Source organism: Dendrobates tinctorius, unplaced genomic scaffold, assembly GCF_039654945.1.
Source record: "Dendrobates tinctorius isolate UK_male_01 unplaced genomic scaffold, ASM3965494v1 ptg000223l, whole genome shotgun sequence".
Taxonomy (NCBI): Eukaryota; Metazoa; Chordata; class Amphibia; order Anura; family Dendrobatidae; genus Dendrobates; species Dendrobates tinctorius.
This window is the reverse complement of record NW_027361890.1, coordinates 12,821,972-12,837,998: the sequence shown is the minus strand read 5'-3', so window position 1 is coordinate 12,837,998 and position 16,027 is coordinate 12,821,972. Positions and strand designations below refer to the sequence as shown.

At 42.1% G+C, this 16,027-nt stretch overlaps 1 protein-coding gene across 1 annotated transcript in view; it reads right to left on the bottom strand.

The window, feature by feature from the left end:
* Positions 1 to 1,534: 1,534 nt before the first annotated feature.
* Positions 1,535 to 16,027, bottom strand: part of ACTR5 (actin related protein 5) — a 32,926-nt gene continuing 18,433 nt past the window's right edge. Inside the window, exons 2-9 of the mRNA XM_073555347.1 lie at positions 15,429 to 15,658; positions 14,953 to 15,122; positions 14,577 to 14,794; positions 13,888 to 14,049; positions 12,609 to 12,719; positions 12,370 to 12,509; positions 2,637 to 2,769; positions 1,535 to 2,456 (exon numbers count right to left, since the gene is read on the bottom strand). Of these exons, the coding sequence (XP_073411448.1) occupies positions 2,196 to 2,456; positions 2,637 to 2,769; positions 12,370 to 12,509; positions 12,609 to 12,719; positions 13,888 to 14,049; positions 14,577 to 14,794; positions 14,953 to 15,122; positions 15,429 to 15,658 (1,425 nt within the window). The 3' untranslated portion in view covers positions 1,535 to 2,195. The remainder of the gene's footprint in view (positions 2,457 to 2,636; positions 2,770 to 12,369; positions 12,510 to 12,608; positions 12,720 to 13,887; positions 14,050 to 14,576; positions 14,795 to 14,952; positions 15,123 to 15,428; positions 15,659 to 16,027) is intronic.

The window sequence follows — 16,027 nt, the reverse complement described above, 5'->3', positions numbered from 1 at the left end:
TACACTGTCACAATTCCCTTATATTCCCATATAGAAAGGCGGTCACATGACCAATGTATGCGATTTAGAGTCTATTGGTTTTGTGCTGACTAGACCCCATCAGGCTTCTCCCAACGGAAGAGGATTGAGAGGTGCATTTAGTGGGTACATGATGCAAGTATGCAAATCGTTTACACGAAAGGAATATATGAAAATCACAACAGTGTGCAATGTATACTCATCAAGAACTGGAAGTCTGCAGTCAAAGTCTAGACAAGCGCTTTTAAGAGAAAAAAAAACACGCACACACACAAACGTGTCACGAGAGCTAACTGTACAAAATAATGTAAAACAAGAAAAGGAAACATTTAGCAGAGTGAAAATTACTTTGGGAAAGTGATAACAGATTTGAGGTCCAAACAGATAAAATGAGCATCATACATGTCCACCTTAACCATAAGAGATTCATTGCATGTTGCATTTCGGCGCGCACGGCGCACCGTCAAAAGTGCGCAGCACGCTACTTTCACACTGGCAGCGCATGATCTGCGCACCCTATGCTTAAAGATAGGGTGCGCCGATCGCATGCGTGCAAATGAGATAGTAGGCGGTGATCCCGGATGGGGCGGGCAGGGAGCCGGATCGGGGCGGGGCTTACCGACGCAGTGCGCAGCGTTGTTTTAACGCTAATGTGAAACCAGCCTTACAGAACCTCATCCAGACTTGTGTATCGCTGCATTATTTTGCATCAAACTTAAAGAATCCGGCACTCCAATAGTGCTTCTCTTATTAGATCAGGCGATCCAAAGTGTAACCTGTCGTTTTGGGCTATTATTTTAGATCTTCCTCAGAAACACAGATTGCAGTCAGAAGAGTCAAACAGCGGAAAAAAACCCAAAAAAAACACTGCGTATATTGCGACAGCCATCACTGTAGAAGAGGCTCCATTTCTACAGTGCCGGTTGTCACGCTACTAGCAGCGCTTTTATAACGATGTCTGAGGAAGATCTACTTTAAAATGATAGACGGAAACACTTTGGATTGCCTGATCTAATCAGTGAACACAACTTTCTTTAGCACTACTGGAGTGGTGGATTCCCTTAGTTTGTCATACCTACAGGGTGGGTTCCTATCCCAGTACCCCAGCTCCACGAGTGCCGTGTATCTAAGAAACCACCAGTTTCTGTATGCCAAGCTATGAGTGGGACACAATACATATTATAAGGGGTCAGCACATCTTCAGAGTCACTCCTGCCTTTGGCCTAATGATAGCGATATCAAATAAGAAACTAAATATACATGAATGGATGAGGCCCAGCACTGTGCAGTCCGATCCTGCAGTCATACCTTACTTATTAGCCTCCTAAATGTGCATAGATTGGCACTCGGGTCCAAATCCAGCATCCGTATGGAGTTCGAACATGCTTTACTGCAGGGTCCTTAGTTATACAGAAGGGCCATCTGGCTTTCCGTGAAATTGTCTTTGTATGTGTGATACAAATAAAGATATTAGACCGGCAACTGATGAGAGAAATGACACTCTGTAAAGAATTACTGGGGTTTTTTTTTTTCAGGTTTATTACAAAAATATATTCACATAGAAAACTAGAAAAATGACTGACATGTATCTTGATTACGTTACTTAAAAGGTCTTCCACGATCTAATAGAACCTCTAACTGGTGTCCTCACATAGAAAAATTCTATCCTCACTTGTTTCTTACCTCAACACTCCAGTTCTAGTCCCCATAATGGTCATGGATATGAGGACCACCACATCTATAGTGCTCAACATGGCAGCAGTCACATGCTTTACCCATGTGGCCACTTCTTTAGCTGTGCCCTAATTTGTGCCAGCACAGAGAGATCAATGCATGCACAGATAAACATGCACAGTAGTTGTCTTGTGGGTTAATCACGAGACTGCTGCCATCTTGATCAATATGAACCTGCTGTTTATTGGCTGGATCTAAGAGCTGCAGGGCACCTGGACAGTGTCTTAAGAAATAAGGGGATTAAGGGCTTCTAATTTAATACACAGCTATTTATGGGGTTTTGGAGATGTCATTAGAATGTGGTAAACCCCTCTAAGGAGCTGTAATACTGAAACCTGATTCTTGGCTCTTCCAATCCAGCACATCTGGACAGAACCGGGCCTGCTAATCTGGTTCCAGCGTCTCTTATGTACAATGTTTAATATGCATATAGCACTAGTATCCTATGAAGGAGCAGCACCCAGATGACTCTGTAGAGCAGCCTCTGTCTCTGGGTTGTTGGTTGGTGCTATGGTACGGGAAGCGGGTTTAGGCAATCGAATGGCTGTGTAGCGGTTGGATGCCACATGTTCTTTCAGGTACTCCCCTCCCATCTCTTCATATTCTTTACGGCTTATCCAGCCCTCCTCCGTTTCCAGATTCTGGAGAGCCCATTCAGAGGCTCCCTGCCAAGCATCCAGGACAGGGTGAGCGGCCAATGACACCTGTGCAATGAAATACAATAAAACTATTACATATGGTATGTGACCATAGTAATGCAATCGATAGAATCCAATGCACACCATCAGTATGCAAGGACACGTTAGCAGAGAATTCTGTGGGCTATAAAAGTCCCAAACCCCAAGTTAGAAAAAAGAGCAATGAGAAGAATTTGCAGAACATACATGGAAAGTGGAACCAAACGGCCTCATCTGCAGCAGCTCCTTCTCCATCCGTGCCTTTATTCCTGGATACATAACATTGCCACCCGTCAGGAAAACATTCTGCACCAGTTCCTGCTGCACTTCTCGTGGGTAGCTGATAAAGACAGAAAAGGGCATGATTAATAGAAAGGCTATATATGCACACTGGTCCACAAACTGCCATTAAAACATTACATTTTTGAAAATCTACGTATCAAAACCAAAAATACAAAGCATTTCCACCTAAACATAAAAAATAGATTGCGTTTTTGTTCTGCCATAAATTCCTATAAAGCGTGAGGTACATGTATAATAGCATTTAAAGGGAATCTGTCACCTTTTTTTGGCCTTTCAGCTGCTGGCATAGACATCGGGGGCTTATCTACAGCATTCTGTAATGCTGTAGATAAGCCTCCCATGTAACCTGAAAGAGAAGAAAAACATGTTAGATTATACTCACCGAGGTGGGCGGTCCGGTCCGATGGGTGTTGCGGTGCGGTCCGGTGCCTCCCATCTTCGTGCGAAGACGTCCTCTTCTCCCGTCCTGTAATGGGTCCGGCGCAAGCGCACTGCTCTGCCCTGTTGAGGGCAGAGCAGAGTCCTGCAGTGCGCAGTGTCCTATAATGACTGTAGATAAGCCCCCGATGTCTATGCCGGCAGCTAATAGGGCAAAAAAAGGGTGACAGATTCCCTTTAATCTCTATAATGGAAAAAGGTAGAAAAAGCTATTCCAACACAACTTTTTCCATGTTTTGCTTCATAGATGAGATTTTTTTTTTAATGTTGCAGCATTATCTTTTATAATTAAGTGCATTTTTGTTCTTTAAAGGGAATCTGTAACCACATTTGACCTATCTAAACTAAGAATATGGGCATACAGGATATAGACGGCTCAAAACATTCCTCCCTGTGTGTCTCATATCACATGGCTTGTTGCTCAGAAATCATCCTTTAACACTGTATATAAATTACCTATTCCAGGCTCTGAGGAGGAAGCTACCTGGAGATAACTCTGCCTCCAGAGCTTGTTTTAAATATAAGGAGGAATTACCAGCATAATATGTAATGGCCGCTCTCTGCTCTTCTGATCTCACTGCAGAGCTGTGTGTGATTATACCTGACACCTCTGCAGGTCCCTCTCAGCTTCAGCTTCCAGCTTACAGGGCTGCAATATTGTTGCAATACAGCAGAGCTGAGAGAGAAGCAAGAAATGCGTTTGCAAGAAGACAAATTTAATTTCTCCAGTTCTGTTATTTACTTGTCTCACACTGGTAAATTCCCCTTCATGTAAAATAATCTCTGGAGGCAGAATTATGTCCAGGCACTATCCTCCCCAGAGCCTGGAAGAGGTCATTTAAAGGTGCATCTCACAAAATTAGAGTATCATCAAAAAGTAAAAAAAAAAAAAAAAAAAAAAAAGTTTATTTCAGTTCTTCAATACAAGAAGTGAATCTCCTATATTTTATAGAGCCATTACAAACAGAGTGATCTATTTTAAGTGTTTATTTCTGTTAATGTTGATGATTATGGCTCACAGCCAATGAAAACTCAAAAGTCATTATCTCAGTAAATTAGAATACTTTATAACACCAGCTTGAAAAATGATTTTAAAATGCGAAATGTTGGCCTACTGAAATGTATGTTCAGTAAATGCACTCAATACTTGGTCGGGGCTCTTTTTGCATCAATTACTGCATCAATGCGGCGTGGCATGGAGGCGATCAGCCTGTGGCACTGCTGAGGGGTTATGGAAGCCCAGGTTGCTTTGATAGCTGCCTTCAGCTCGGCTGCATTGTTGGGTCTGGTGTCCCTCATCTTCCTCTTGACAATACCTCATAGATTCTCTATGGGGTTAAGGTCAGGTGAGTTTGCTGCCAATCAAGCCCAGTGATACTGTTGTTTTTACACCGGGTATTGGTACTTTTGGCAGTGTGGACAGGTGCCAAGTCCTGCTGGAGAATGAAATTTCCATCTCCAAAAAGCTTGTCAGCAGAGGGAAGCATGAAGTGCTCTAAAATTTCCTGGTAGACGGCTGCGCTAACTTTGGTCTTGATATAACACATTGGACCTACACCAGCAGATGACATGGCTCTCCAAACCATCACTGATTGTGGAAACTTCACACTAGACCTTGGAAATCAAGGTCCCAGGGTCTGGAGGAAGAGTGGAGAGGCACATAATCCAATCTGCTTGAGGTCTAGTGTGAAGTTTCCACAGTGATGGGTTGAGGAGCCATGTCATCTGCTGGAATAGGTGTACATTCCTACATACATACATTTCAGAAGTTAAAATCATTTTTCAAGCTGGTGTTATAAAGTAATCTAATTTAATAAGACTAGCTTGGCCCGTGTGAATTTTTTGCACACACTGGTCGTTGGGAGCACAGGCACTTTCAGAAAAAGCAAGCTGGTCAAATGTAAATGTATTTCATGAGATGATGAACACAGACAGGTATTTATATGATAAGTAGAGGCAAAAAAATGTTTTCCGGTTGATGTGCCACATGCAGGTCATTGTTTCATTCTGCAGGTTTATGGAAATGAATGTTTAACACTGTATTTAGTGATAAAATCGTGAATGTGTGGTTTGTTTGGCTGTTTTCTTGCTGAAGGGAGCAAGTTTACCTTTCAAATGGTGTATCATGTGTGTGTGTGTGGGGTGAGGTATCAGCAAAAAAGCAGTGCATGTATACAAATGTGTTTGCATATGTGACTCACCTGCAGTTAAGTGTGCAATCCTCCAATGTGAAAAAAGAAGGTATCCAGCTCCGGAGATAAAATCCAAAATCTTTATTGAAACAAATTAAAAGGTAATAAGCTGCTTGATAACCAGCGTATACTGGAGGAAGGAATGTCCTAGATAACTGGACGCGTTTCGAACACGTGTAGTGCTCTTAGTCCTCAGTTTCACAATGAGCAGTCTTGCAAAAGTTAAAATACTCCCCAAACAGGTGGTAAACAAATGAAAATAATTGCTCCACTAAGAAAAGGTTAGCACCCAGATAACATGGCAGAGAAGAAAAAAAACAAACAAAAAAAACACATAACACATTTAAGTTACGACCGTACATGTCATATATAGATGGTACAGACAATAGTCAATAGTGCAACATAAATTCCTTCTTTAAGTTCAAGCCCAAAGGTACTCGGGTGTTTAATAAATAAATCCAAAATGCTTCCCCATCCCGCAATTTTTTTACCCTATCTCCACCACGTATATTACCATGCACCTGTTCTATTGCATAAACACTAAATTGTGCAACTTGTCTATTGTGCAGGTTTACAAAATGGTTGGATGCGTTAGATATATGACGGGTTGTGGGCTGAATGATATCATAAAGATGCTCTCTAATCCTGTCTTTTAATCTTCTGATCGTGGAGCCCACATATAGCAATCTGCATGCTGAACACTCGATTATGTATACAACATGATCTGAGTTGCAATTTAGAAAACTCTTAATTTTGAACTTCTTTATGTTTTTTGAGCAAGAAAAAACTGACTTTTTTAGAACGTAGACATGTTTTACAAGGAGATTGCCCACATCTAAAAAACACTGTGGTGGACAACCAAGTGGAAACATTTTTCATCTGAACAGCGCCATAAAAGCTGGGGAATAAAGAATTAGCTAAAGTCGGGGCACGTCTTTATCCCCCAGCTTTTATGGCGCTGTTCAGGCGAAAAATGTTTCCACTTGGTTGTCCACCACAGGGTTTTTTAGATGTGGGCAATCTCCTTGTAAAACATGTCTACGTTCTAAAAAAAGTCAGTTTTTTCTTGCTCAAAAACATAAAGAAGTTCAAAATTAAGAGTTTTCTAAATTGCAACTCAGATCATATTGTATACATAATCGAGTGTTCAGCATGCAGATTGCTATATGTGGGCTCCACGATCAGAAGATTAAAAGACAGGATTAGAGAGCATCTTTATGATATCATTCAGCCCACAACCCGTCATATATCTAACGCATCCAACCATTTTGTAGACCTGCACAATAGACAAGTTGCACAATTTAGTGTTTATGCAATAGAACAGGTGCATGGTAATATACGTGGTGGAGATAGGGTAAAAAAATTGTGGCATAGGGAAGCATTTTGGATTTATTTATTAAACACCCGAGTACCTTTGGGCTTGAACTTAAAGAAGGAATTTATGTTGCACTATTGACTATTGTCTGTACCATCTATATATGACATGTACGGTCGTAACTTAAATGTGTTATGTGTTTTGTTTTTTTTTCTTCTCTGCCATGTTATCTGGGTGCTAACCTTTTCTTAGTGGAGCAATTATTTTCATTTGTTTACCACCTGTTTGGGGACTATTTTAACTTTTGCAAGACTGCTCATTGTGAAACTGAGGACTAAGAGCACTACACGTGTTCGAAACGCGTCCAGTTATCTAGGATGGGATGAAACTGAATGGGAGGAGACACAGATTAGATATTAGAAAAAACTTTTTGACAGTTAGAGTGATCAATGAGTGGAACAGGCTGCCACGAGAAGTGGTGAGTTCTCCTTCAATGGAAGTCTTCAAACAGAGGCTGGACAGACATCTGACTGGGATGATTTAGCGAATCCTGCTTTGAGCAGGGGGTTGGACCAGATGGTCCAGGAGGTCCCTTCCAACTCTACGATTCTATGATTCTAGGACATTCCTTCCTCCAGTATACACTGGTTATCAAGCAGCTTATTACCTTTTCATTTGTTTCAATAAAGATTTTGGATTTTATCTCTGGAGCTGGATACCTTCTTTTTTCACAAGTACCTGACGTAAAGCAGAGACGCTTCCTAGCTCGGATAGAACTACTCATGTGCGGTGTGGACATCACTATAAGGGTGAGCTGAATCAACTTTTTTCAGTCCTCCAATGTGCCTGATAAAGGCTGGGCAAGCACTTGGGCAAGCTGGAAAGACCCCAAGGCAAATGTTTGGATTTGCTTGCGATGTCTGTAAGCAGCTTTGTGGTAGTGTGCTTTGGGGTAATGTGCTGCCACCTGCAGGTCATTTGACCTTTCAAAACGTGTATCATTTGTTTGTGTGGGTGGAGTATGAATGGAGCAAGTGTGCAATTCAATAGGCAGTGCATGTTTACAAATGTGTTTGCATATGTGACTCACCTGCAGTGAAGTGTGCAATCCTCCAATTTGGCTGAAATAGGCTGGGCAAGCAGTTCAGCAAGCTGGAAAGACCCCAAGGCAAGTGTTTGGATTTGTTTGTGATGTCTGTAAGCAGCTTTGCGGTAGTGTGCTTTGGGGTAGTGTGGTGCCACCTGCAGGTCATTTTTCCTTACTGCAGGTTTATGAAAATTAAAGTTTAAACTGTATTTTGTGATCAAAGTGTGGGTGGGGGGTTTGTTTCACTATTTTCTTACTGAAGGAGGCAAGTTTACCTTTCAAATGGTGTATCATTTGTGTGTGTGTGTGGGTGCAGTATGAACGGAGATACAAAGAGATCACCGGAAAACAGTATTTAGAAATAACAGAATAGATAATAACTTTTGGGTTTTCATTGGCTGTAAGCCATAATCATCAACATTAACAGAAAAACACTTGAAGTAGATCACTCTGTTTGTAATGACTCTATATACTGAGTTTCACTTTTTGTATTGAAGAACTGAAATAAATTAACTTTATGATGATATTCTAATTTTGAGAGAAGCACTTGTATATAAAATGATAAATGATGACTTCTCAGCAACAAAACTGCTGATATGAGACATACAGGCATCACTTTCCTCAGCAATCTATAGCCTATATGCCCATATTAATAGTTTACATAGGTCAAATGTGGTGATAGACTCCCTTTAATGTAAGATGTCATTTTTTTTCTTAAAGTAATAGAAATGTATTGTATTGTAATGTCTATAGGACAGTACTTTTTTTGACTGCGCATATATAAATACCATACCTATGCTGGATAACCCTGGGGTCTTTTAGCTGAAGTAACAAATTGGGTAAAGAGACTCATTGCTTCGTCCATACCGCTTAGTACTGATCATAGCGGTTACAGGGATAAACGTCTGGGGTCAGGATTTTCTCTAATTCCTGCCCCACACTCTATGTAGCTGTATATAAATGTAGTAATATAAGAAAGGTAATTAATATTTTATATAGATATTTCTAAATTCTGATTAATCCTGTACTTCTAGTTTCAACTGATTACAGTGCCCATCCAGGTTTAGTTCTCCTGCATCTCTCTGACTGACTTTACAGTAGTTTTCCCAGTTGGTACATAAACTAGAAAACATAAGTTAACAGTGCCACACGGTCCAGGAGGACAGATAAGTGCAAGCCTCCCAAACACATCAAAAGGCTGTCAACCAAATGACGCTTTGGCCGATTGTTCGACTGACAGCCATCTCTCCCATCTATACACAGGAGCGCAAGATGAGATGAGCGCTCCTGTGTCCTCTGAGAAAGCCACTGGCAAAGATGTGAGTCAGCAACTATCTCAAGAGAGAACCAAATGATTGACAATATGAGAACAAACCTGCCAGATCAATACCTTCATCTTCTGACAAAGTTGGCTTGAACACCCATACATATTAGACTGACGACGGAACCTGTCAATATACAGTTGTGCTCAAAAGTTTACATACCCCGGCAGAATTTTTACTTTCTTGCCCTTTTTTCAGAGAATATGAATGATAACACCAAAACTTTTTCTCCACTCATGGTTAGTGGTTGGGTGAAGCCATTTATTGTCAAACTACTGTGTTTTCTCTTTTTAAATCATAATGACAGCCCAAAACATCCAAATGACCCTGATAAAAAGTTCATATACCCTGGTTCATATACAGAAGTTGACACAAATGGGTTTGACTGGCTGCTAAAGGTAACATCCTCACCTGTGACCTGTTTGCTTGTAATCAGTGTGTGTGCATAAAAGCGGAGTGAGTTTCTGGGATCCACACAGATTCTTGCATCTTTCATCCAGCCACTGACGTTTCTGGAGTTTGACAATAAATGGCTTCACCCAACTACTAACCATGACTGGAGAAAAAGTTTTGGTGTTATCATTCATTTTCTCTGAAAAAAGGCCAAAAAAGCAGAAATTCTGCCGGGGTATGTAAATTCTTTAGCACAACTGTAAGTGGGTGTGGCCTACTTAAGTTTCAGATGTATGGGGGGGCTTAATAGTTGTCCACTACTTAGACAACACCTTGTCATACCCGACGGCCCCGATAAAGTTTATACTTACCTCCCTTGCCACTGACATTCCCACGGTGTTGGCACTCGATCTCCATGGGGCTCCTGTGCTGTTTTTGTGACACATAAGCTCGGCGCCCAATAAGCACTGGTGTAACTGTCCCAGCCTTTGTAGGAATTGAACATGAAGAGGAAGTCAGATCAGCTGCAGTCCGGGCTTCCTCTTCATGTTCATTTCAACAAAAGGCGGTGACAGTGACGCTAGCGCTGATTGGGCGTCAGGCTCACGTGTCTTAACAAACGCACGGGACGGCACCACCGAAATGGTGATAGCATGGGAGGAGAGTATAGGCTCTTTTATTTTATCGGGGCCAAACATTTAGATCAAGAAGGGGTTGTCCTAGTAGTGGACAACTCCTTTATGGTGCAGTTACGTATGGCCTAAACTGTTTGTATAGTCAGCAAATATAAAATACAGCACCTTTCGAAAATAGGTTTATTCCGTATAGTTTTGGATTTTCATTTTTGTTATTCAGTGGGGCTTCACTTTAACAAGCAGGAAATACGATGTTGATTGTTCTTTTTATGGATTGGTTTTATGCCTATAATTACTAACATATCATGAAATTTACATAATTAAACCGTAGAAAGACGCACTTTTTTCATCCAAATTTGGGAGGAAAGTGTAGGGTGCGTCTTCAGGTCCAAATGTAACATGTGGGGAGGGGGCAGCGGCGAGTGGGATTGCACTCGCAGGGGGCAGGAAAATGTCTCCCCTGCAGAATTCCAGCGCTGGGGAAACCACCTGGTCCCGCTGCTTAAAGTGAAATAAATATTCATTAGCCGCTTTCCCGCCCACCTGTCAGTGTAGAGCAGTGAGCATACAGCAGCAAATGAATATTCCTTCACTTAAACAGTAGACCCACATGGTTACTCCAGCACCAGATTCCTGCAGTGGCTAGGAAGAGGTGTTTCCAGGAGGCAGGAGCAGGGTGCCACAGGAGGGATCTAATACCTGACAGCACAGCAGGGCTTCTACTGATGGTGAGTGCTCCCTGTATAGGACCTGTGGTAAGGTCATGAAGAGGGCGGGCTGGAGCATCACATGACAGCACAGAGCCCTCCCTCTTCATGATGTCATTACAGGTCCTGCAGACACCACGTGTCAGAGGGGGGTGTGCTTGGCTCCTGGACATCTTTCTACTCACATCATGGGGTAAGCATTTAAGCAATTAAAGGCAGTTTGGTGTGCAATGTCACTATGGCAGCCCCAGGGACTTTTTTCATGATAGGCATCTTTGACAAATCTGACTTTCATTTCTTTTGGTAATATGTGCATTTGGGTCAGCATAATTGTTGATTTGCACGGTCTTCAAAGATTTTTTTCTGTAATTATTATGGCTGATAAGGTGCACTGATACCTTTATGATTTAAAGTGTCTTTTTTATTACCATAATGATAGTCACTATGTACATGCATTGATGCTTTGGACCCACGTGTTTTACTAGGGTCATTTTTCCTTTGAGATATTTTTTTGTACTATATAATGTATAAAATATTTAATAAAGATTTTTTGCTACCATATAACTCCGATCATGCCATAGGATCTGCAGGACATGCTGGGAAATATAGTTCTCTCATGTGATCTTAAAGTAGTACTCCACTTTTTTTTTTTTTTCAGTACGGGAGTGGTGCTTTAAATATAAGCCCTGTACCCCCATTCTTATACTCACCCTCCAGCATCTTCATATAGTACTTTACAGACACCACACTGGTCCGACAGCACCCGTAGCTTCCAACATAATAACATACTATTATATATATTAACACCACAAATAATAGTATATTAAATATTTTACTGCATTTTTTGCTTCAAATATTTTTTTCCCTATTTTCCACCTCTAAAACCTGGGTGTGTCTTATAGTCCGAAAAATACGGCAACTAGCCAATGCTTGCATTCAGATACTGTACAATAAGATACTGGTGATATGAGAGTAAATGAAGCAGAATTACAGCCTATTCACACAACAAAGCTAACATAGTAAAAGACACAAGTTTAGAAATTTCTGCAACTGAAAAATCAATTTATCTGAATAGGGGTGATTTATGCAACAGAAGCACGAATTTTACCAACCCCAAATCAGATTACTGATGGGTTAACAGAAATTAATGCATTAAATAAGCTGCACTTGATAGTGTAACCAAAGGTTTTAATGACAACAAGCTAAGACTTCTGCCAGGATCTCCCAATATGACTCCAATGCATAGCATATACCAGAAGGTCACATTTGGCATATGGTGGGTTAACGAGGGCCAATGAAGCATATGCCCCGAGCTTTCCTGGGCCATTTGCCGAACACAGAGCCAAAGGGAGAAAAGTGAATGGGCCTCAAGGTTAACGGATCTCTAAGAGGCATCTTATTCAATAAACAGACTTGCATTCGTTTAATCGACAGAGAAAAAAACAAAACAAAACACCCAATAAATATTGCAAACAATAAATAAAAAGAAAAAAAGAGAATATGTGGATATAGAATTTTACATTAACACATGTAGCTTTCTATACTCACCGGTCAAGCATATATTGTATAGTCTCGGCCAGGCCAGCCTGGTCTTCCCCAATTAGAGATGGCTGAAATAAAACTTCAGGAACACGAATTCGTTCTGTGCCCAGATACATCTGATGATACTCTGCAATGTTAAACATGGGCTGCCAGGAATACAAAGGTGATGGTATATTGTCAGATAACTTCTCTTAAATATTCGAGGTTATTCACACAATGGAAAGGGGATATAAAGTCATCAGTACCTGGGCATTTGGTGTTGTCTTCTCAGATTCTATTTGCTCCTCAGAGTCAAGAGGTTCCAGTTCAGAAATCACCTCCATTTCGTCCATTTCTCCCCCTACTGTTTCTGGTGTCTAAAAGGTTAAAATAAATGACAGCCAGTGCAAATGTGGTATCCCGGTACCTGTTCTACTGTTGCTGAATGAGACAGTTGTCGTGTGATAGTAGACTTGCTCCGGTGTGTCAGAATTAGTTTGGGCACTGTGAGTTACATGTAATACATTGCTTGTATGCCGACGATTCATAAGTGTGCTTTGCTGCCATCTACTGGCCAATGTGTGTATATGACAGTTAAGTGATTATTCTATTCACAACAAGCTGCCATAGAAACGGTTGGGAGGAGCCTCCCAGCTCAGGGCTCACGTACTTCCTGAGGTAACTTCCAGATCAGGCGGTTCAAGCAGCCTGAGGAAGCAGACATTACTGCCCCAGCATAATTTTCCATGCGAGTTCACGCTAAGGGGACACCTTTCTCCATATAATCTTCTCCATAAAGTAGTGACGTCTCATCCAGTAAGGAGAGATAACACTGCACATGTGCTCTCCTGCATGCTGGTTATCCTGTTTGCTTCTAGCCAGGACCAGATCCATGTGGCTGTCACACCACCGACTTTGTTTAACCTACCCCCTGCGATAGGGAACAGTAGGATGAATACTGGGAGTTCTTCCACACTTAGTGTGTTTCCACAGAGAGCCAATCTGTGAAGGTCCCTCCATCAGTGTAGTATTTATTGGACTGCGCATAGCACTTCCTCTAATAGCATGTAAAGAGAACTCTGCTCCAGCCGCCATGAAACGCCATAACCTCGCATGTCTCATGAGGAGAGAATCATTACTTTCATATGCACAATATACTGTGAACTTTGCCTTTAAGAGAGAGACTGTACCCCATTACCGCTTTCAGTAAAACTGTTATATTTGCAAGTTCACCTGCGTGTCTGGCTGCCTGAGATTGCACAAACACCACGGGCGCTCCAAAACCTGCAGCCGAGCCCACCGCTAGAGGAGTGCCCCCCAGGGGGGGTCCTAAACCATCCACAAGCGCCACCACCCACTATTGACAATTGTTGCGGACACGTGGGAAGTGTTGAGGGGTCCAGCAACCCACTTTAGTTACCGTGACATTACTATCTGCTGCCAGTGGGACTACATGCCCCAGATGGCCCTTCTGCAACATCTGGCACATCCCCAGTGGCCCACCACACAAAGCAACAGGATGGATCCTTGGTGACAGTGATATACCTGTGGTTTGCTGTCGATTGAGTCTCCCAGCACTCGATGCCTGCCCAGATCAACGGCAACACTGAGCTTGTGAATGTAAGACTGTAGCTCCTCTGCAGAGTCCATATTCAGCTCCATCAATGCTTTGCGGAACTGCTCCATTTGTCCATCCTCCAAAAGTTCCTGTTCATCAAAACGTTAGAGGCAAAAAGAGGGCAATTCAGGAGTCTCAGCTACTAGAACTATTGCCAGACAAAAAACTTTAGCCTATTTAAACTGGTGTTCAGGGCACTTTTGCCCCCATTTAAATAAAGAAGTAGTGGCGTGCCGCACCCTCACCTATCTAAAAGGCATCATCTATCTTGTAGATAGGTGATCACTTCTCTTTACTGGAATACCCTTCTCAAGTGGGGGATGCAAAATGATCCGACATCATAAAGTCATGCAATAACTGGCTGCTATAGCCATATGAGATGACACCATAACCCGAGAGACAGGGCCGAGGAGATAATCTTTTTTATAACCAAGTACTGCATATCTGAAAGGGCTTTGGAAAAAGAAAAGAAAACATGCTACAATTTATAACTAAAGATTTTCACCATCGTCCTATAATCTCAACTCTCATTTTGAATTTTTCAACATGTTTTTGCAAGTGTCTATAATTCACTACGTAGCCACAGCCATATGCTGCACTTCATAGCTGCACTTACCTGTATATACAGGAGTCTTTCTAGCCGTTCCTGGTCTTGCTGTAGCTTTTCCTCCCTACGTCGTGCATTTAGTTCCTGCAGACGTCTTAACTGCTGCTGCCTGCGCTCCTGCTTTTCTTCTGAAGGCACGGTGCTGCCGAGGAGCTTGGAAGAAAAGGGCAGCTGCATCTTGTGGACGTTCTCCTCATAGTAATCAGGGCAGCGCCACTTCTTCAGCTCTATTAAGTATGACAGAGGATAACAGATTCAGTATCTTCACAGCTAAAGTTAAATTACGGCTAACCGTAAGTATCTAGTAGGGCTGTATTCACACTCCATTTATACTACTGTACCCTAACAGTAGAAAAATCTCAAATATAAGCCTTCCCCATCCTACCTTCCAGATAGTCGTCAGGCACATAACAGTGCTCATGCAGAATCTCCTCCATGCGGCTTAGTGTGATAGCTGAGAGGTGTCCAGGATACTTCAGCTGCAGCAGCCGATGCAGATAAGACGCAGCCTGGAAGCCCCCGATATTTATACGCCTGGAGTTCTTGCCATCCAATCTGCATTAAAAGCACTGTGGGTAAGTGATTCACCCCAATCATCTTTTCAGAGAAGATACCTTTCATATCAGTGCCAGATGATTCAGCCTTGGAAAGCCTTGGGCAACTAGAAATCTCCTATGAAGCAGAAATGTCATATTACATGGAGTCATTCCATTCTTTGCTTTGGCTCCAAGTCATGACACTAATGTCCCTTATGATAAGACATATGGGCAGAGGGACTTTTTGAGACTATCTAAGCAGTAACAAGATTTTTCTATACGGTTATTGAAGGCTAGTAAAATTCTGTCAATATAGTGGACTTACCTGCCATTCAGGACAGGAAGTATATGGGTACAGTGGTAGCCGGAGGACACAACGATAGCACTGGTGGGCAATGCTGCCCTTTTGTTGTGATAAAAGCTGTACAGTCCATCAATACCAAATGACACTTTAGGAACCCGGTAACATTCGAACAGGAGCTCTGACACCATCTGCCGGACGTGAAGTGGGGTGCAAGGAGATTCAGTAAACACAATAGGGTGATCAACACAGCCCTGAATCGGGAGACAAAAGCATTGTTAAGAATAGATAAAGTGAGGCTCCACCTCTGAAAAACAGCTACAGAATACTGATGAGTGAACATGCTCGGATAAGGTATTATAAGAGGATGCTGAAGTGTTCACAGAATGTCTTCGGCATGTTCAAAGAAATATGTTCGCATCCAGGCGCCGGCATGTCTCACGGCGGATCAACAGCCACAAAACATGCAGGGATTGTCTAACAAACAGGCAATCCCTGCTTGTGTTGCGGGTTTCAAACAGCCATGAGACATGCCGGCGCCTGGACGTGAACATATTTCTCAAACATGCCAAAGACATTCTGTGAACACTTCAGAATGCTCGGATAACACCTGTCACATCGCC